The sequence below is a fragment of the Taurulus bubalis genome, assembly GCF_910589615.1.
Source record: "Taurulus bubalis genome assembly, chromosome: 14".
NCBI classification, from domain to species: Eukaryota; Metazoa; Chordata; class Actinopteri; order Perciformes; family Cottidae; genus Taurulus; species Taurulus bubalis.
Genome location: NC_136602.1, coordinates 8,620,189 through 8,642,508, shown reverse-complemented (window position 1 = coordinate 8,642,508; position 22,320 = coordinate 8,620,189). Strand labels below are relative to the sequence as shown.

General features: G+C 39.3%; 1 protein-coding gene across 1 annotated transcript in view; it reads right to left on the bottom strand.

Annotated features, from left to right (window-relative positions):
• The window catches only part of grid1a (glutamate receptor, ionotropic, delta 1a), a gene marked incomplete at both ends in the record, with an annotated part of 203,544 nt that overhangs the window by 38,220 nt on the left and 143,004 nt on the right, over window positions 1-22,320 (bottom strand). The window contains one exon of the mRNA XM_079229673.1: window positions 1,371-1,424. Within this exon, the coding sequence (XP_079085799.1) occupies window positions 1,371-1,424 (54 nt within the window). The remainder of the gene's footprint in view (window positions 1-1,370; window positions 1,425-22,320) is intronic.

Sequence of the window (22,320 nt, the reverse complement as noted above, 5' to 3'; positions counted from 1 at the left end):
TTTACTGTTATTTACATGACGGGATTCAATTTAAATGACTCGTGTTGATAAACGCATACGAATTTAAAAGGCTCTGTTCGAGAATTAGAATCTATGAAAACGGTGAACTAGTAAGGTTGGCTCAGAGTTTTTGTGTTATCCTTTTTTCTGTACATGAGAGAGCTTTGGAGGCCAATGTCTGAGAGAAAAATAGTTTGGCATGACTAGAAGTTACATTTTCTTGTTAGCTTTTTCAACAAGGCTGTGTTATTTGTATTTTAAGGTGATTGTCAGCTCCATGCACAGTTTATCTTGGGTGATGAATTGAAAGGCAGGGAAACGGAGAAAAAGATAATTACAAATGACAGAAAGAACAAAAGACAAAAAAAGATCCTTTCACTGCCTCTAAGACAGCAAGAAGAGAATGGGGATATATTTGAGAGTTCCCATTCCTTCCCCTTTAATGCATACCAGGCAGAGACAACTCTACAGTAAGCCACATCACATCAACCATTAAGGGAGTGCCAGAGAAATGAATATGCCATTAGTTCATACCTTCCCAGAGTCTAATGCAATTAGCGCTTATGTCTTGGTGGAAGTCTGTGGTAATTGACTGAAAGCCAAGCGAAAGCATAAATGACAACAATTTGTTCGTTAAAGTCAAATGAGTGCTGTGGCCGATATGTATTTTCTAATTCTGTATCAAGAGTTCAGAAAATGTTATGTTCTGGGATACATACATTCATTAATCATGCTACATGCATTATGGATCAATATGTGTCATGTTCTAAATGTTGAGGTTCAGATATTTGCGGAGAGGAGGTGACATCTCATACAAATCCATGGACGTGTGTGTGTGTGTGTGTGTGTTTTAGGTAGACAGCGCCAATGCTAATATTCCATGTATATCAAGTGGGAGAAAACTTTTATCGGATGCCTTTCATCAACCGCTTTTAGTATCCTATGACTCCCCCCTTATCTCCAAATCACTTTGAATCAATGGAAATGCAGCACTGGGGCACTAAAGTGAAAGACAGAGTACCCTGTTCTGTATTCACAAAGTGTACCAGAATTTTGTGCTGTTACAGCCACTTTAGAAGTCTGTTTAGGTCAATGTCAGACACACAGAGCACTGGTACAAAGGGGGGAAAGAGACACTGGGAGGGCAATTATACAATATCAAATAAAGGGCCAACCTCTCCGGCAGAAAAGATCAAATAAAAACAAAAGATGTGGCGCTAATTTAAAACAAATATGAAAGTGTACAGAGTGACAGTGTTGTAAGTTTGAATGTGTTTGTGTGAGACTTGAGACTGTGTTGATAGAATCAAACTGTCACCAAGGTCCAAATTCACTCAGGTACATACACATGTGTTTGTGTTTGGCCTCACCTCATTGGCATAGACCCAGTGACTGTCCTTGGATGCCAGGTTCGTCTCCACGGCCTGCAGTGACGGATACAATGAGAAAGAGAGAGAACAGACACAGAGAGGGAAACATTTTAGGAACCTGGTATGCAATTCATTGAGATCTTACAATAACCAATGTCATAGCCCCCTTGGGTCTCTCTGGAGCTTAATTTGTATGACTTCCTGGATCAAAGAGAGGGTGAGGGCCAGATGGGTCATGGGAGGAAAAAACATTATGGAATGCATCAAAATCACACTGCCTGGAGCATATTGGACAAACCAGCCAAGATATATTACACTATGTGGAGCATACAAGCTGAACATTTTTACATTGGATGTGAGAATGAAGCGCAGACACTCATATTAAGACCATGACTATGGAACTTACTTCATTTGCCTTTCCTATCGCTAAGATTTTGAAATTGAATTAGAAAATGTGGAGTCCACAGAAACGGGTGCCAGTGGTTGGATATAAATCAGTAACCAGTCATATGTTTTCACGAGAGAGTAAACTCTGAAGAAATACAAATTGGCAGTGGTGGCCTAAAGGTTAGAGAAGCGAGTAAGGCCCTATAAACCCCAACCGCTCCAGTGTGGCGGCTCGATGGCCAGCAGATCAGACTGTGGTTGCACTGGACAGCTTCGAGGCGCGAATGTGATCAGGGTGCATGAAAAGATTGCATTGCTCCAAGATAATCTGCACCCAGAATAAAACACGTTTTCACCTCCTAGGAAAAAACAACAACATTCCAGGTAAGGTGTGTAGCAAGGTGTTAAGGCGCAGACAAACAGACAGACCTATTTACAACTGGCCAACAGTTTCTGCTATCACAGCAAGTGACAAGTGTTGCCATACCTTTATAAAATGAGGTCACCATTTTTCATATTCATTTTGGGGATTTTTAACTCTTAAATTAAATCAGTCGCACTGTAAAGAAAAGCTCTGCATTCTCAGCACACTGTTGGCCTCTTCACACTTTTTACCATAATTATTCATCTTGGAGTAGGAAAGCTTGTGGAGAAATCCCTATTATGTTTCTACTTGGTACTTGCAACTTTGTGAGTATCAGTTTCAGTCGGACATTGGATAGAATTTGTTGAATACAAAGACGCACCTTGTGTAATGCTCTCTCCCTTCATCTCGTCGCGGTAATACTTTCAATATCTGAAGTATTTGTCAGGCCAATGTGTGAACCCAGTTAGACGCAGCAAATAAATGCCTTTTCCAGCAGCAAATCAGGTTTCTTCACCTCAATTCCAGAAACTGTTTCTCTTGTACGTGACATTTAGAAATTAGGTTACGGCAGCAATTACCCTGTAATCTGGTTACTGAAATGTATATAAATTCATTGAGTGACCTGAAACCCCCCCGTGGAATAACCATAAACCCTCCACCTGTCTCAAAACTGCACACATTTGACATCCGTCATGCTTAATGTCTCAATGCATGCCATCTCCTACAAATTGCTATCATTAGTGTCTCAATGAATCTCTAAGCAATGAGGACAGATACGTCTCAACATATAACGGGTGGAAACATGCTGCAGTTTTACTTAACAAAACCACGCTCATCAATAATAGCTGCCTGATGCAGAGCACAGCACCAAAAGCTGCCAATCGATCTTCTAACCTTGGAAGAGTCATGATTTGATTGTAATGCTCCTCTAATTCCCATATCGAGCTCATCAAACTGCAAGAGAACCATACTAAGGCTGGTGCAATATCGTGCTTAAACTTACAGCTTCCTGCTGTGAAATTCAAATGTATAGGCCAATGGATCAATGTTGACCAGTTGTCAACCAGTTGGATGCTATGAAAATACCAGCCAGATGCTGGACTTTAATATGTATGCATCAAAAATGCAAAAAAAAATATATATATTTTAGTCCCAAAGAAGGTCAATACATGCTTCTAATCAGTTTGAAGGTTTTGCATTTGATAACAAGATCTTCAATCGAGGTTCGGACCATTAATTACACACACTGTTTTTAACTGATAATGTTATGTAATAAAAAAGTTATTAAGCTGCAAGTGATTTTTAAATGTGATAAAGGCAGAGAAGACAGGAAATATTCACCTCTGTGTAGAAAAAAACCTCAAGGCACAACATAACACTGGAGGGCCTGTGTGTGTGTGTGTCTCTCTCTCTCTCTCTCTCTCTCTCTCTCTCTCTCGCTCTCGCTCTCTCTCTCTCGTGCGGGCATTTGTTTTCAGGCGTGGAAAAAAAATGAAGGCTACTTGTGGAATGTAGAGCTGTCGGGACCACTTTTGGCAAAAGGTGAACAAAAAGGAAAAGCAAAAGCAGATAGATGAAAGGGAACTGTAGGCATGCGGGTGGATGCGCGAGTGATTTTAAAAATAAACTCTTAAAAGTGTTATTTTAGCAAGATTAAGCTTTTTATAATAAATATGATTACATGGAAGCATTATTTAACGACTTGAGTTGTATTATTTCTGTTGAAGTTTTCCAGCTCTTAATGTGCGTGTAAAACATATCGTGCTTCTGCAGATAGTGCATGGATGATTCTTTCACATGGATAATCGCATTAGCACTTGAACCAACCCTGCATAGCATAATATAATTCTTTGCTTTGACAAGACACATAACTTTAAACATTCTTTTATCAGCAAAACACTGTAGACATTTAAGTTAAAATCACAGCATCTCTACAGGGTTTATGTATTGTGTATGACGGGAAAATATAAGCAAAATCCTTTCATGTGTGAGCAATCCATTAATTAAAATTATTATAATGACTCGCTCGGTGTTGGAAAAAAATCTAGAGATGAGAGCTATTGTCTGCATTGAAGAATAACGTTGACATTCAAGAGAGATGACAGCCTCTTGAACTGCATTCATTGTTCCAGACAAAATCTGTCACATGCCATAATGGCAAAAAAACAGAGTGAAGTACAGTAGTGTGGGTTAGTTAATGTGTACCAGCTGGCTTTTGTTGAAGCCCCGGGCACAACAAGATTCACCACTTGAGAGTTCCAGGCCCCAGTTCACAGCACAACTGATCACTTGAAGATTCAAGACAGTATGGAAATAAAGCCTTGTTTAGCTAAACGATGTTTGTGAGCTGCTGTATAAATATGACAAATGCATAACTGTGCCGACATACTGAAGTGTCTGAGAGCTGCTACAACAGACTTAACGCTGTGCTGAATTTATAACTAATCAATGTGATGTCGTTCATTGTTAGTTAAGTTTGCCAACATTAACATTAATCTAAGAAAGCAAAAGGTTCGAACAAGAAACATTCTGAACTGCACTGCACTTATGTAGGAAATGTATAAATTAAGACATTCATGGCTGGTTTTGTTTCAACTCTAATTATGAGTGGCCACCAGTTCAGATTCCTCCGTTCCAAATTAGATTTTAATTTAAAAGTGCCTGAAAGCTGAGATCTCAGAAACATCACAACACATGCTGTGCTCAGAGTACAGAGTTACTCATTAGAACTCACACTTGCAGCTCTTAAATACAAAAGCCCCTTATGTCTTAGTACAATTTCTATATTATTGTTCCTAATCAGCCCCTTCCCAATCAAACCTAGTCCTATGTCAGTTCAATTAAGCAAGGGTTTCCCTCTCACACAAAGGCCTAAAGATCCATTTGAGAACTTAAATGTTATCGACATTCAGGCAGAGTAATTTCAACGTTGTGTGTTTCTTTCTTTCCATTCACTTGAGCATATGATGTAACAGTGAAACTATGAAGAGCAATGTGATTTTGGAGACGGAGGCTTAGAGAAGAGCCTGGAGTTACATCTGAGGAATATTCTATACCGTTGATACAGCCAAAGCCTGGCGACGGTAAGATCTCTAATCAGAGAGGCAAAGTACCCCAGGCATGTTCTTGTACAGTAGCAATGCCACAATGCCAACTCCAATTTAAAGCCGTGACAGCCGATGAGGGATTGAGAGGAATTGCGGTTCAGAGGATGTGAAAATAGGTGGGGGGAGGTTTGGGCCAGGTTCAGGTGACTGAATGAATCTTCTGAATGTGAAAAAGATGAGTGTGCCTTGTGTAGACTTATTCAACACAATTATTTTTCAATATGGTTATTTAAATCATTTATTCGACTCATGTTCAAAAGCAAAGCCAGTTTAGATTGCACAATCACTCACACACAAAAATATAGCGGTTGGAATTGTTGGTTAAACTAATTGTTAGTTATAATTAGCTTCTTGCGTCTAATATGAACTACAGGAGCTTAACATCACAACAACTACAGTATGTATCCAACTGTGTCATGTTGCTCTTGAGCTGGACTAAAACCAAAACACAAGATAAAATGCCCTGCTTATAAACACACACACGCCCATATACAATGTTGTTTGTGTGATTAACAACTTTCTCATGTCACAGTGTAAAGGAGTTTGCAAGTAAAACAAGTCCTCACCCTGCAGCTTACAGTAGATAATCATCTAAATTCAATGCGCCTTCAAAACAAGTACTGCAGTATCACCATGTGGAAAGAACAAGCACCAGCTCCCAGTTGTAAAACATAAACACATTTGTTCACTTGATGATACTTATGATTTGATCCTACAAAAACAATCTTTTGATTACCTTAAAACCAACGGAGGCAAGATTTGCTCAATACAACTGATCATTAGTTTCTGCCGACCAATCTCAATCACTCAAAGTGTCTATCTGAATCGGTGCATATATCGATCTGCCTATCTACCTAACTATGTGAATATATATGTGAATATCAATATCTATCTTGTAAATATGAATCTACCTGCAATTCTTTACATTGCACTTGCAGTCTCTTCAAACATCCCTATTAGCAGTCAACAAGAGAAACGCGACCACACTAATGCTTATCCTAAATGACCCCAATTCCTCCTGGTACCTAAAGCCAATATTGAAAATACTAAATTCAGAGGAATGACACGGACCCAGGAAATGAGGTAAACGATGCTCAATTTGCAGTATTGAGAAATTAACTGGCAAAAAGATTATCCAGTGTCTCACTGTGAGTGGATGGATTTTCTTGGGCATTTAAAATGCAGCATATTAACTAACAATTGAGGATATTACTGATTTATATTAGTCACATATTTAACATTTAAAAAATAAAAACCTTTCAGCTGAATCTAATTGGTTTTGTATCACAGTCTATTATATGGTGTGTATTATAAATGCATCTGTATTTGTTTTGCGTTAGCGATTAGTGCATCTGACTGTTGATTGCACATCTAGATACATATTGAATCATCTGAGAGGGACTGAGACAAACCCCTAACATCCATCCATCCACCATATACAGTATAGTGAGCATATTCATGCCCCGATTGTTACATTTTCTTTTCACTGAAATGATCTCAGAATGCAGAAGTGACTTTTTTTACCCTCCTCCTTCTCCCTAACACACTTACTCAGTGACTTCAACAATTCATACCTTGGCAATGTACCATATTTTTAAGGTCAGCTCTGGATACATGGCAACAAAAGGCCCACGTCCGTTTGAAGTGGATGCCTTTCTTTGTACTTGGCCATAATTTGAAGAGGGAAGACAATGAAAAGATTTTGGATGCTGTCCCACCTCTGCGTGTTCTTTCGGTGTAAGGAGCTCACAAAGAAGCTCGGGAGGAGTAATGAGGTCTGTCATAAAAGATTCACAATAGTCCCTCTGAACCAGCCTCGCCAGCGTTGCTGGGGAAACAAACCTTCAGACCACTTAATCTGAACCATCAACACAGCATTGAATGAAAAGGTGCCAACCGATCTCAGTGCACTTTTGGACTGATACAGATGGACATATATTTTACACATGTACATATGGTCATTTAAACATAGTGAGTTTAGAGCCTTAATGGATCATCATCATCTTACTATCAACTAATAATTGATGCTTAAAAGATAGAGGGAGCAGTCAGCTGGGATACTGATCTGCAGTCCTTGATAATCCAACACCTGAACAAATCTCCTCTGACCTTCCACTGTCAGTATTCAACACCAGGTGGCCCTCCCAAGAAGATGACACACGTGTGTCACATTAAAAACAAATCACGACTCCCATCTGCCATGGAACTGGGGCCGCTAGCTTCTCTCTGCATGTAGTAACCTTCCCACAGGCTTATGTATAGCCATGAGTGGAATAACTAATGTCCCCACTAGGAGACTCACCAGGCACATTAGCCTCATTATATGGACTAAATTAGAGAAACCATAGCACTGTGCATGCCATGCAGCATTTTTTTGTACGTATATAAATGCACAAAAGGTACATTTGACATTTTTTCAAAATTTAACATTTCATATATAACTTAAATTTGAATAATTTGTGATGAAAAAAATAGCACGGAAAAAATCTGTGCTATAATATTGGGATAGAATTGTTGTATTATATTGAACCATGATCCTATAATATCTATATTGTTGGCATCTTCAATAAAAGTTCTCCTCTTTAACTTTCCCTCTGACATATTCCCTCTGTGGACTGCTGGACATTTTGTGAGTTGTAATGTCGTGAGGGGGATTTCTGGGAGTCACTAACAGGATTAGAACTAGGTGTGACATTTTATGAATACCATAGCAGGCTGAAGAGCCTCCTGAGTGCAGCTATTCAGTAAGGCGTAAGAAGTGTCTGGGTGAGGGTTTTGGAACGGTTGCATGGCTTTGCATGGATTTAACCCACCACATCAACAAGTACTTTGATATAGTCTTGGAGAGAGATGGTATGTAAATAAATAAAATTTAGCAGGATCCAGCACATCCTTCTGCTATTGTACAAAAATGTTTTTTGTACCAATTCTATGAAATATTTAAGTATTAAAAGCATCTTTGCCTACATTTCATTAGCCTAAGTGTGATTTATTATTATGACTCATATGTTTTTCTCTTTGCATTATGCAGCCAAAACAATCTCTACTTTTTTTTAAACATACTAAGTTGTCATTAACACTACAGAAACATATATTTTTAAAATATCTTGTTTGTCTTGTTTGATTGATTGATTGATTAGGGTTTAGTCCTGATATACACTCTTATGTAGACAAAAAGCCATGGACACATTTGTATATGTTCCACATTCAAAAACCTTCTCACAAACACATATGTTTAGCTAGGTTTCCACATATAGCATCATATGACGGCCCAGACAAAACTGTTTTTTCAAGACACAAAGCAACTTGGTAAGTGTGTGGCATTGTGGGCTTGCTTTGAGTAAAAATAGTTTGTAGGACAATTCAAACTTAGTTAGCATTTTAACAAGACACCAAAGAACCCTCCTTGAACAATACATCTTGGCAGAATACGAATTACTTTGCAGTTTTTGCAGGGTGTCCTTGGGGAAGCACCAGGCATAAACTAAACCCTTGCACCTGGGGGAAATTTATGTTGTGGATCTTTGATGATATTTCCAATTGGATTTTTATTGCACAGCTGATGAATGTAATAAAACAGGATAATTACCAGAGAAGAAACTGATTACCTTATCAAAAGTTATTTTTGTTCATCTGTGACTTGAGTTACAACACAAGGACAAGAAGATATACAGTATGAAGTATAGTCAATGTACTGTAAAAAGCAACACACTGTAGGACACACTCTTATTTTATACATGCATCACACTTACACAAACGTAGCCTTTAGTAATACTATCTTAACCGTGTAAAATGAGAGGAAAATATAACACAGCACATTAATGTTCAAGAGAACAAACAATAATTATACCAATATCGTATGCTGTATGTTTGAAAATGTAGAAAAGGGGCTGAGATCTTTCTCTACCGCCCCACGATCTATTTTTGTTAAATTTTTCAAAACATGTCCACGGGACTGGAGCAGCTCTTTGAGGCTCTTTGGTGTTATTAGTCAAGAATGATCAAAGCTGAAGAGTGAGACACGAGGAGACGAGCTCACAGATAAGCTGGGACAAAGACGCCTGGGCCAGACCTTTAAGTTGCAACACCCAAAATTAAGTTGACAGGCAAAAATCTATAAACATTCAAATGTGTAATTCATGAGACTGTATCCGAGCTAAGACAATAGATAAGCAAAAGAATGCTATTTAAATCCAACTGAATAATGCATGCCACCATTACCGAACAGTAGTCAAGTGATTTAAGGTGAGTGAAATACAATAATTGTTTTCCATAAAAGCACTTTGTACCATTCCAAGGCCATTAGCTTGGAATAATGGATCACAGAAGTTTCCTTTCTCACTGAAGTTCACACCCGAAAAACACATCTTAAGTGAGAGTTAAGTGATTTTATTTGAAAACATATAAATAATTAAGCTGTTCCTTTAGTCAATGTTGTATTCAGGACAGGATATGTTGCGTCATACAAAACGGGCACAAAAAGAAATCTCTCCACCCTTTTATTCAAACTTCTTCTTTTGTGTTGAGGGTCTTAAGCTAAATAAGGCATTTCGTTCTCCATAAAAGCTGTTATTGTGAGAAGTGAGACCTAATTGCTGTTTTTTGTCGGCAAATATAGACCAGTTTGAATGCACGCTGAGACGGTTACACAAGTGTCCTTGCAGAGCGTTACACTAAAGTTGTAGAACCCCCTCACTAAAGACAACTCACTACAATGCAATGTCCTTGCATTACACCCATGCAGTGTCCTTGAAAGACACTCTTTGCTCTCAAATAGGCCGTTACCTTGTTTTTTGTGTATGTATGTATACACATATATATATATATATATATATATATATATATATATATATATATATATATATATATATATATATAACCTATAAGAGGGGCACTGTACAACCAGACACACTTCTGTAATCTGTGCTTGAAGGTATACGATCACACTGTCATACTGATGAAACTGCCTCAAAGTCACTACACACAAGCTGTCAGGAGTGAAAACAATAGCGAGGTAAGAAACCTGAACAACATTAAAGTGGTTCTAAGATATGACAGCTTCGTTGGGATATGATGAGAAGTTCGGTGTCAGATGAGATCCTACAACGCACCATGCATACCGCTTATTTTTTTTCTCCTTTTAATTCAAACTTTTCTTTTGATGCTTGGTGGTTTATCAAAAGAAGTACAAATCAAAACAAAACACAGGTTCCAGCTGGTGTGCAAATATTCAAGATATACAAAGTAGTGTGTAGCATGGATTATTCATATTTAATAAAAGTTTTTGGTCACTAGCTTCTGTTGGTGCAAAAAGGTTATTGCGGTCATACCCATTGTCATGCACTACCTTTGGAGGCCTGATTTATACCTTTTAAGAATAACTGCACTCCTAAACGTGTTTATTAAGCAATGCACTATATTATATCACTGTGCTGTGATGAAACATCAATGCTGGCGTTAATATTGACATTTCCTACTAAATAAAAAAGAACTTGTCATTTCATGGTTGAAAATGGCTCAGCATACAATCTACTGTTTTAAATCAGCCCCAATATTGCACTTCCAATTCTGAGTCAACCGTTTGGGACTAAACTATCTCATGAAATAAAGAACGTTAACCTGATCCGTAATCAGACTCCCATCCTCACTCCTCGCCACATGACTTTTACTTTCTCCGTAACCAGTGTTTACAATCACAGAACAAGACTGGAAATTAAGCTCGGCACATCACAACATCTGGTAAATTAGTGTTAATGACTGATTTCCTGGCGATAGCGATGTGCTTTTGAGTGTGAAGATGAAGCATTACGTTGTTTAATTTTACTCATTCAAAAACTGGCTAGTTATGTATCCTTTTGTCAGTCAGTTTACGACCACCATGTTTTCATGCTATCATTACACTGGATACACTTTTTTGTATTATGCAGTCACACAGTTGCATCTACAATTTGCTGTAATTACAATTTTTTACTTTGTCCAACACATGTTGTTGTTTTCAAATTAGGCTCAAATACTATTTTCAAGTTAATTTTAGAATATCACCCAGTTTAATTACAGTTTTCATTGCTGAAGACAAAACAGAATACACCTTTTTTTACCTTCGTCATCAAAGAGCAGTTCTCTAAACACAATGTATGTGCTGTCTGAGAGATACAAATAACGTATGAAGGGTATTGATATAAACATAATTATTACTGGTTGCAAAACATTCCTATGAAAGAGACACCGCATTTAATACACATTGAAAGCAACAGGTGGTTCAACTCAGCAGTGTACATATATTTGTTTTATTGTAGAGGTTTGTCTTTAATGTACTCAATAATGGAGATATTGTACAGTATGTATACACTCACTGCATGCATCATTAATGTAGACATACAGTACGTATATCATGTACACATATTATATAAGTCTCCTGTATATGGTTATATGTAGATGTAATAATTGTAATGTTTATGGTGATATTTTTGTACATACTTGAACTGTACCCTGTACAGGGTGCATCAGTTGAAAGCACATTACCAGAGTCCCCCTCCTCCCTCTACTATGAGTCAAATGCACACATCTATTATTCTTCCTCTCCTCGTCCACTGTGGCTAACAAGACCAAAGGAGAAGATGTGCTATTGCCTGCCAAGAGAGAAAAAAGAGGCTAGGATGTGCCAAGTGATGAGGAAAAAAAAAAATGTTTTTCCAAATTGCTGCTTTCCTGTAACATCAACAGCTAAAAATAAGGCAGGTGGTGTCCACACATGCAGATATGGACACTACTGCCGCTGGTGTGTACAAAAAATAACAGGTGTGATGATATGCTCTGGATTTTAACACTCTATCCGCCTTCAATAATCCTTCTTGAGCTAATTGAGGCAATTACAATAGTAATAATTCAGTGGCTGGTGTTATGAGACTGCAGGTGTGCTGGGCAGCTTCTTATTGCACAGTAGATGTGAGAGAGTAGGAGGCAAGCTCCCGAAAAGGAACATTCATGCTCAAACCTATTCTGAGTATAGAAAAGTAAAAAATAAACATGTCCATTTAATAAAAGGTGTATTGAAACATGTTTGCATATTAAAGTCTTTCTTACAAATTGATATTTCGAGCAATCACTCTCACTGAACTTCAGGTGAGTAAACAGGAATATTTTGAAGTGAGAAGCCTGAGAACACAAGCTGAAGATACAAGAGCAGAGGCCAAAACAATACAGTACATTGGGTACGTGATGTTAATGCCTTGTTTTCTCTGAAACAAACCAAAACTTTTATTAAATTAAGTTTTGTTTTTATGTATCACTGCATTGTGACTGATATATCTGTATTGGTGTCATTTCCTTCTTCTTGAACCATCAAGGACTTATTTGTGCCTCTATAAAGCAAACTCGTCCTAATTGGACAAAAGTGAGCCAGATAAGTGGGCTGGCAAATAAGAAAGACATAAGAAAAGAGGGCGCAAGAGAGGTAACTGTGGGAGGTTAGCTGGGCCAAAGATGAACGTGAATCTCATACTAATTATTCCTGCACAGGATGAGACATGTCTTCTTAGAACACCACGGGAGAGAAGAGGTGTTATGGAGAGTGGGAGTGGGAAAGTTTAAGTTTTGACATAATGCTAATTCCAAACAGCACTGACAGCCAGGAACGCTGCAAGAGAAAAAAGGGAGGAGGCAATGCCAACTACACCTCCTTACACGGTCGAGAGATATTGTTAAGAGAAATGTTATTTGTTATATGAAACATTTTTGGTAATGTTTGCTTAATCAGCATTGTGTTTACAATAAGGTGAGGAGAGCATGCAAGATACTTGTTCGGGGTAATGAGTACTTTTATAGAGGCTTTATGTACAATAATTCCCAGTAAACAACACTCGGGGGCAATTAGAGCAGCATCTGTATAGGCTGTAGTTGTACGTGTACAGACAATAAATTAGTCAAATGTGCCGTAAATAAAGCATTTTGGAATTATTATTTTTGTAGTATTCCCTCAAGACCACTGTGGTTGCATCACAGATTCAAAGAGTTGTGTGGTTTTTGCCTTGCTTGGAAGGAATCTAATTTGCCAGCGTGCTCTGGTTGTAGCTTGAGTAATGGTTTTGCTGCTTTATAGGAGGCACAAGCTTTCAATACACCTGAGGAGCACTTTAATTTAATCTGACTCGTTAAGATCAATAATTGTGGCTGAAATGGGATTCTTTAGACATACAACCCGTTAAAAGGCTTCAACGATTTTAGAGTGACCATTTTCTTCAACCTCATTCGCACTTTGGGGCTATACTGTAAATCAACTCTTATCAAGCAAAAGAGAGTACTTTTAAGTACATCCACAGAAGACTAAACAGGAATAATATGAGATTACGTTTTAATCACACAGGCTTTACCGTACAGTGTGTGGTGAAGTGCACAAGGAAGGCTGTGCAAAAAGAAGGATATGGGAGGGTGGGAGTAGAGGGGTTCCCAAAGCTCAGAGGAAGGCGGAGTTGTGGGAGAGGAGAGAGGGTGCATGATCATAGCCTATATTTTGAAATCACTTACTTCTCCATTAGTTTGATTAATGGGACCAGCCCCACAGTCAGACAGAGGCAAGGGGCTTGAAAAATGATGCAATTACTGCTTTTTGAATAGAGGGCTGAAAAGGCCTGCTTGAAAGAAGGATCTGGAGGAGATTCTACAGGACATCCTGGACAGCAGACTCCTCCTCTTCATCCATCTCTTCCTCCTGCCACACACCCCGAAGCCCCGCAGCAAAGCTATCACCCCCACAAGGCCCCTCTCATCAGGCTTAGCGGCATGCTTCACTGGTCCTCTCTAAACTGGGGGAAAATACTATAAATTGTGATTAATATGCATCTGCAGCATCTTTCAATGTTTGCGTCGCATTTTGTTTAACACTCAGATGATGCTCCACTCAATTCCCTATTTGCAATCTTTCTTCATTTAACGTTATATTTGTCAACAAATATTTTCAGCGCACAAATACTGCTCATGTTACGCTTATCATGCAATATGAAAAGACTATAATGTAAGCCTCTTGAGTGATCAGCTGTAATAGAAATGTCTCAAGTGCCTCTTGTGAAAATGTTTTAATAAAACAGTATGACCGTTATCGGCGAAGGCTTTGAAATCACATCCACTTTAATTGGGTGGAAATAATTAGACATGATGCATTCAACAAAGGAAGCCACTATATCCTCTTTTCATAGCTTATCTAAAGTGTTCAGATCTGCGTTACATAAGAACAACAGAGAATTATACGGTCTTAATTTTAGGTGGGTCTTTGATCCAGTGTAAATTGTAAATTAAACAACAAATATCGTCTGCACAATTTTAGTGAAAGAGACAAAAAGAAAAGTGGATATAGGTCATTATAAAAATACGGGTCAACTGGCGAAATGCTTTACAAAAGTATCAATCGGACAGACCTTTCATCTGGACATAAAACTAGAAGTAACCCCATTGTCCAATTCTAGCTGCTTTATGAACCACTTCGTATGAAAAGCAGTCTACAGGAGATTAAGCAACAAATTGGTCAGTTAAATTCAAGTTTACCAATTAGCTCCGTAATTGCACTGCAGAGAAAATGAGAGGACGAGATAAAAGACTAAAATGAATGGAAGGAAAGTCCGACAAAGGGCATGTAAGGCTGAAATCCTACCTATCTTCATAATCTAATGCATTGCAGTTTTCAGCTGAAATACAGCAGGTAGAAGAAGAAAGGGCAGACAAAGCCTGACTTTTATTCTGCAGTTCTCAAATGCCATCTACTCTTTATAGTTTTAGATAATAACTACTTTTCACTACCTCTCTGTTGTAAAGAGGATTTGCTGCTGATTATAACTGTAATGGGACAGCACGTGTCTATTTTATGGGAGAGTCTGGGAGACCCTGGAACTACCAAGTGTGTTTATTTACTTGGGGTTAAAATCACAGACGGTAACGACGCCCTTGGTTGAATATAGCACCTCAGAGACCCTGTCATGTTATGCCAGTGCCTGCATGCTTGCCCGTGTGCATGCATGCATGTGTGTGTATGTGTTCATCAGGAGATGTGAAACATGGGGATAGAGAAAAGAAGTAAGAGCAGTCAGAGGGACCAAGCATTTAGAAGGGCAAAAAAAATTCACAGATTCATAAAATACATTTCTTGCCGGAAGGCTTGTTGGCATGACAATGTTGAAATAGTTTAGCCCTAAACTACGTTTAAATTAAATACGAGATCACGGGTAAGTGTTGGCACAAAAACATCAAGCAACACATTCTTGTGTGAAATCCGATGTTCCCATGTGCTCATTTACACATTAGCATTTACAGCGATTCTCTCCAGAGTGCTCTTTGGGTTTTTAAATCAAAATCAGTTAAGGATTTTATCCAACGCTCTCAAAGCAAAGTAAATTCACTAATGCAATTGCAGAAGCACTCACAGACTTTTGAAACTCCCACAGGTTGGTGGAAACAACTCTTGCAGGTTTCTGCAATGAGGTGCTGATGACCTGTTGTCAAAATAATAGCCTCATTGAATGACTGGGACTATAATCCATACTAACCATGATTATGGATACCTGGGAATCTATATTCTTACATTCTACATACTCTTATACAAAAAGACGCCAACAGCAAGCTATTCTAGTAATTTCCTAAAGACATACCATTACAGATAGTTGAGAAAGATACAAATTCAAATATAAAATAATTTATGCTGCTGGTATACCTTTGGAAATTCACCCTTTCATAAACTGCACACTTTCTTCACAGAATAATGCCTCCTGCATATCTTTACATACTTACTGTAGTTATTTATAAATGAGATACATCCAGTATATGATTAGAGATTTCAAATGTGGGTGTTAACACAGACTCGTGAAGGAGACATCAAAGGAGCATATGAATATGCATGCGCACATGTTGAACACTCACTATTGCATATTTGTGTAAGAGCAAAATAAGGACAGTAATAGGCGAGCAAGTAAAATAGGTAAGAGAAGGGTAATAGGGAACATGAAGTGGAGATTGTATTTATATTATTTCCACTGAGGCGTTACTTTGATTTAACATTTTCTCCAGAGCTTTTGGGTTGCGATACGCTGTGTGCTAGGTACCAATACAGTACTTGTTTTCCGAATGGTTGGCTTTGCAATTACCCTTATAACTCTTACTGTATTTTGAGTGCGCCACCTGGGAATTGGGCAATAATTCTGAGCCCACGGCAACAATTTCCCAGAGACAGAACTTTCTGACAATATTGTAGGCTTTTGGTATAATTGCATTTCATATTATGCTGCAGGGAGACACATTTACAGAGTAATAAAGCGATTAAGATACACAGACAAAGTAACTGTGTTTTCCTCATTCCAATTTAACAAGAATATGAACTACTGGAAAAACTTGTCTCTACAACACACACAAAATTATGAAATTAAGCATATAGTGTGCAACCTTTGTGCGCCGACAGTACTGCTGGCTGATTTACTGGAACAAAAAGAGCAAACTCTGAGAGAGCAACTCTGCTATTTAAAGGACTTGTGACACTTATGTACAACTCTAGAGGTCGACAGATAAATGAGATAGATTTCAGCGGGTACTTTTTACGAGATGAACCGCTTTCCCTCCTGAAGAAATAAAATTGCCCAAGAGGTTTACTGTTTCAATAATGCTAAGCATGACTCATAATCGCAAACATCAATCAAAGTGTATCACCCTCTGTCAAGACAAGACTTTGTTTAAGGTGCAGCCACTGAAATACATAAACCGAGAAGGTTTTTGATACACCCGACTGTATTGAACATTCCCTTTTCTTACTGTGCCCAAGCATGAAGGACAAGTGGTCGCAGAGGCCAGGAAGCTGTCAACTGTCAATTGTTGACATTATTTTGGTGACATTATTTTCCTCATCATCATCATCATCATCATCAAGACAATCACTTTTACCTCCCATCTACATCAGTAAAGCAATGTTAAAGTTATTTACCCTCTCTTACCCTCTTTCCCACATGTTAAAAAGTGCCTTGACATTGAGTAATGTGAAGGTATAAGCCATCACCTCCAATACACCGCAGTTTTAATTCTCCAGCATTACTTATGAAAAGGAAAATTATTTATGAAAAGCTCTTTAACTTCATCAGATGATTCATACGCATGCAAGTAATAACAATCCATCAAGTAAAGAGCTTGCCAACTGCCCCGGTTTCAATTTTAATACCACAGTTTGGATACACAACCATTTCTCTTGATTATTCCTCCCTCCCATGAAATATGTACCTGAAGGTGTTTTTTAATTTTAATTTTGTTGGAGTAACTACTGTGTTACAAAGTACTGTGCTGTTGGTGGGAACACATTGTATGCATACTGAAGACAATTCTGAACACGTTCAGAATATCTGAAAGTCACGGACACAGAACGTGTCTGAGTTTCTCACCAGCTCTCAAGGGGTACCATTAATTGATCGTGGGCTGAGAGGGAGCCATGTATTATCTACCTGTCCAATTTTTGTGTTTATTTATCATCACGCAAAGCAATTTGTGTTTTCTCTGTGTGCACTACAATTTCTCTATGATAACAACAGTTTGCTTATTATGGAGAACAACTGCATGGACTTACCGAATCTATTGTTTTGCTTTAAGGCAGAGATGGTATTGGACCTTGTTTGTTTCGGTATACAGGGCTACAAAATGACACTTGCACTTACACATCTGCCACTGGTATTTACCAGCTGTGACAGCTCAAATTGTGAGTCTGTGTGTGAGTCATTATAGTAAAATGTGGTCCTAGAGACACCTACTGCATAGCAGGAATTACCACAGAAGAGGTGTAGCATACTTTTCCAGGTGTCTGTCTGTGAATAGATTGTGTCACCCTGAAGCGTACCAACGGTTAAAGATGCAGTCAACTTTACAGATGTGTTGTTCAGATCTGAAGATGGGTGGTGTCCTTGCAACGGGAGCAAAGGAACATGTCGGTAGTTGAGATCAAAATGAAGGCCAAGTGCATAGATGGGTGTGGTTCAGAAATAGGAGGCCTCCAGCATTCACTGGGGCGTTTTGCAGCCGAGTGTGAAGCGGCAGGGATGAGAGTTAGCGCCTCCAAATCTGAGGCCATGGTGCTCTGCCGGAAACCGGTGGATTGCTCCCTCCAGGTGGGGACAAACTGCCTACCCCAAGCGAAGGAGTTCAAGTATCTCGGGGTCTTGTTCACGAGTGAGGGTAAGGTGGAGCGGGAGATCGACAGACGGATCGGTGCGTTTGCAGCAATAAAACAGGCGCTGTACCGGTCCGTCCTGGTGAAGAGGGAGCTGAGCCGGAAGGCGAAGCTCTCCATTTACTGGTCGGTCGATGTTCCAACCCTCACCTATGGTCACGAACTCTGGGTCGTGACCGAAAGAACAAGATCTCGGATACAAGCGGCCGAAATGAGCTTCCTCCGCAGGGTGGCCGGGCTCACCCTTAGAGATAGGGTAAGGAGCTCGGACATCAGGAGGGAGCTTGGAGTCGAGTCGCTGCTCCTTCGTGTCGAAAGGAGTCAGCTGAGGTGGTTCGGGCATCTAGTCAGGATGCCTCCTGGACGCCTCCCATTAGAGGTTTTCCAGGCACGTCCAACTGGTAGGAGACCCCGGGGAAGACCGAGGACACGCTGGAGGGATTATATCTCCCGGAAAGTGTTGCGGGTGAGAGGGAAGCCTGGGTCGGCCTGCTGAACCTGCTGCCACCGCGACCCGACCCCGGATAAGCGGCTGATAATGGATGGATGTATGGATGGAAATAAGAGGCTAGGATGTTGGAAAGGGGCAGAAAGGTAAAGCCGGTGCAGAAGTGCCTTAAACCTTCTCTCGACTGTTTGCAAAAATGTCTGATTGTATAAAAGTCTATGAGTAATTTACCCGACTTCCCCCTTTCATTTTTAACTCCAGTAAACATTAAGAACACAATTGTTGGTGCCAAACGATAGTTTTAAGTCCTTTTTAAAACAACATGATGTTCATTTAGAAAATGATGGTCCCATTTATCGTAAAAAAAAGACCATAAAGCTAGGTAAGCTTTAGAGCGTGGCTACCTTGTGATTGACAGGTTACTACGAGAGCGTATATGGCGTCTCTACTACGGCGTCGCTCCTCGACAGTCCAAATATGGTCATTTCCTGTTCACTGATTGCAAAGACAAGATGGCGGCGGCCCAATTTTAAGTAGGCGATGGCCAAAATGGCTCTCTGCTGGGGCTGCAAGGGCAGGAAGATGAAGTGCTCATGGAGAGAAATACATGAAACCATTAAGATGGGGAGAAAATAGTCAGAGGAAAAGAGGGAATGTCTTGGAACAGGTACGGGAGGGGAAAGAGATACAAAGCGAGAGAAGAGGAGGGGACAGAGGGCAGAGGAGGATGAGATGTAGGACAATGATAGATCGTTTTCTGGCAGGCTCAATTTGTCACGCTGTTATTGGGAGGAAAAAGGAATAGAGGAACAGCAGTGAGGGTCAGAGGGAGAGCACAGGGGTCCAGAGGTGTGAGAGTTAAGCCAGGAGGGGGCGACGGCAGCGGAGGGTGAGCGAGATAAACTCACACACCTCTTCACCTCTGGCCTTCAGCAGATGATCAGTGAGGTTACAGCGCTCTGATGACTCCATCCGATAAGCAGTGCTCCACCGTACACTGGTGAACTAGTTTATGTTTTAAGATCTCAATACGTTTGCATGCATGCATTTTTCTTTTTTTGCAGGTTGCTGGTGTGTTGGATGGATAACGATACATTGTATTTATTAAAAGGGGCATGCAATGGTAATGGCAATCGGCCTATTATGGATATAGGGATATATATATATATATATATATATATATATATATATATATATATATATATATATATATATATATATATATATATATATATATACACACATTATGGATACAGGGCTCAATAAGTATTGAGCTGTTATATGAAGAAATCAGGAAATACTTCTGGGTACTACAACAAAAGTAGGGAGTACCAAAATGATAAAAATGAGACAGATCAAGCTTCATGGGGTTTGTACAAATGAACAATAAATATTCCAACAGTTTTTGTTTTCAAACAAAATATGTACTATATATTTGAGTCAAAATATGTACGATAGAAAAACAAACTATTTACAATGTTTACACAATGTGCATGTTTCAGTTTCGTTTTTTTAAGAACAGTTTTCAGAAGAAGAACAACATATGTACTCTGTATGTATGTATGTGTGTACTATGGATTGTTTACCAGCTCATGGTCGTGTGTTGCATTGCGCAGAGTAAAACTGAACAGCTGAGCGGAGCAGAGGTGCGTGCAGTTTGTCTGTGGCAAGTGTTGTTCTCCAGTGCACTGCAAGAAGACATTAGTTTTTAGCTGGTTTTCAGGTGGGTAGTGTGTTGTCTAAGTGAAAGCCAGTGTCTTTTTGCAGCATAGGTGGGTGGGTAGGTCCTTAGGGATTTCCTGAGTGTTCATTGGGTAGTTTCACACAAAATGTCGACGGACACCTGAATTGACAAATCACGGTGAAAGGCGGCGCTCGACACACTCCACAGAGTGTCAGCTCCTGTTACAGGCACGTAAGGACACACAGAGGAGAGGGGCGGAAACTACAGAGTTTGGCGGATCTAGGAACAGCAGATTCTTTTTTTGTGAAGATATGAATATTTAAAAAAACGTAAACACTGTCAAAGTGTTAACATGGACAATGGAATTCAACACTTATTTACACACATGAAATGCAGTTTCTCAAGCAAATGTTTTATTCAGTTTTTATCACTAATAAAACATATTGCACCTTTACTTAAACTAGGAATGAAACCCATATATAGAAAATATGCAGAATAGCAAAAACATGAACATTTCATTATGTGAGAACTTTATTATGTAATTCATAAATAAGCGTACAAACGCCCCATTATACGGCAATTATCACGGTAAAGCTGGAGCACAACTGAACCTAAAGTATGTCTGAACTGTAAATGAGGAGATGAGAGTCTGAGAATTTAATCATGTTTACTGATTGCATTATTCTTTAGACTGTGCAAACTGTTTATACAGTACAGATAATCTCGATACTGTATAGTCTCTCATTCTGTGTCCTCTTCAAACTTTACCTGCACTTCTCCTGCTAAGGACTGGCCATCCCTAATGTGATGTTTGTCACCTCCATAAACTCTCCCAGCCTCCCATTCCCAACGATGCCACTCAACCATTAACACACCGTGGCCTTCATTTGTACTCTGGGATAGTGAATCTAGACAGTGGCTGCAAGTGTGCTTTTCTCTGGCGTTTAAAACAAATTCTGGCTGAGAGGTACTTTTGGAGCTTTGTAATTATACCAGGTCTAACTCATTAGCACTAAAGGAGGGGGGTGTAGACAGAACTGGCAGTGATAAATCTTGTGAAGGAATGTGGGGTGACGCAGTGAAGGTGTGCACGTGTTTGGGCATCCTTCTGCATGAGTGCAAACGATGTTGTTTGTGCCAGTACTACGCTCCCCTGCACCAACACCATGCTCTCTGTGTCAGGTTAATGAGTCATGGTGGGATAAACACTTCCAGGTCATGGCCAGATTTATTCCATCTGGGAGGGGAAGTCCACGTGCCAAGACACAACTGTGCTACATTCAGGAATATTTAGAAAAATGTGAGGTAAAAACCGTCCAGGGGAAATTAGCACAGGTACAATAATCTAATGATTATGATTGTTTTTGATATCATATTTCAGTTTCTTAAAACTAAGAAACGCTGTCAAACAAATGCTAAAACTGAAGTTGGAGTAAAAACTGGGAACAAATTGTAAAAAGTAATGAAAAGACAAAGTATAGACAGGGGATATTAGCTATTTCTGCTGAAAGGTGCTGTAGGTGTAAAATCAACCTTTTCCATCGTTTGATATCAACCTAAGTAGTACAAAGAAAATTCTCAAATTCTGCCATCCATTTATGCAACATTTAATAAATGGTATTCCCCTTTCACCTTAACATTCAAGTGGACGCAATCTCAAAATTCCATATTTCTTTTGTTCTGACTGACAACACAATTGTGAAGGACACAATAATGTCCCAAATGAGGGCTAACTGTCAAGAGGTGTCCAACGGCTTTTATGTTAGAAAGATGTGTG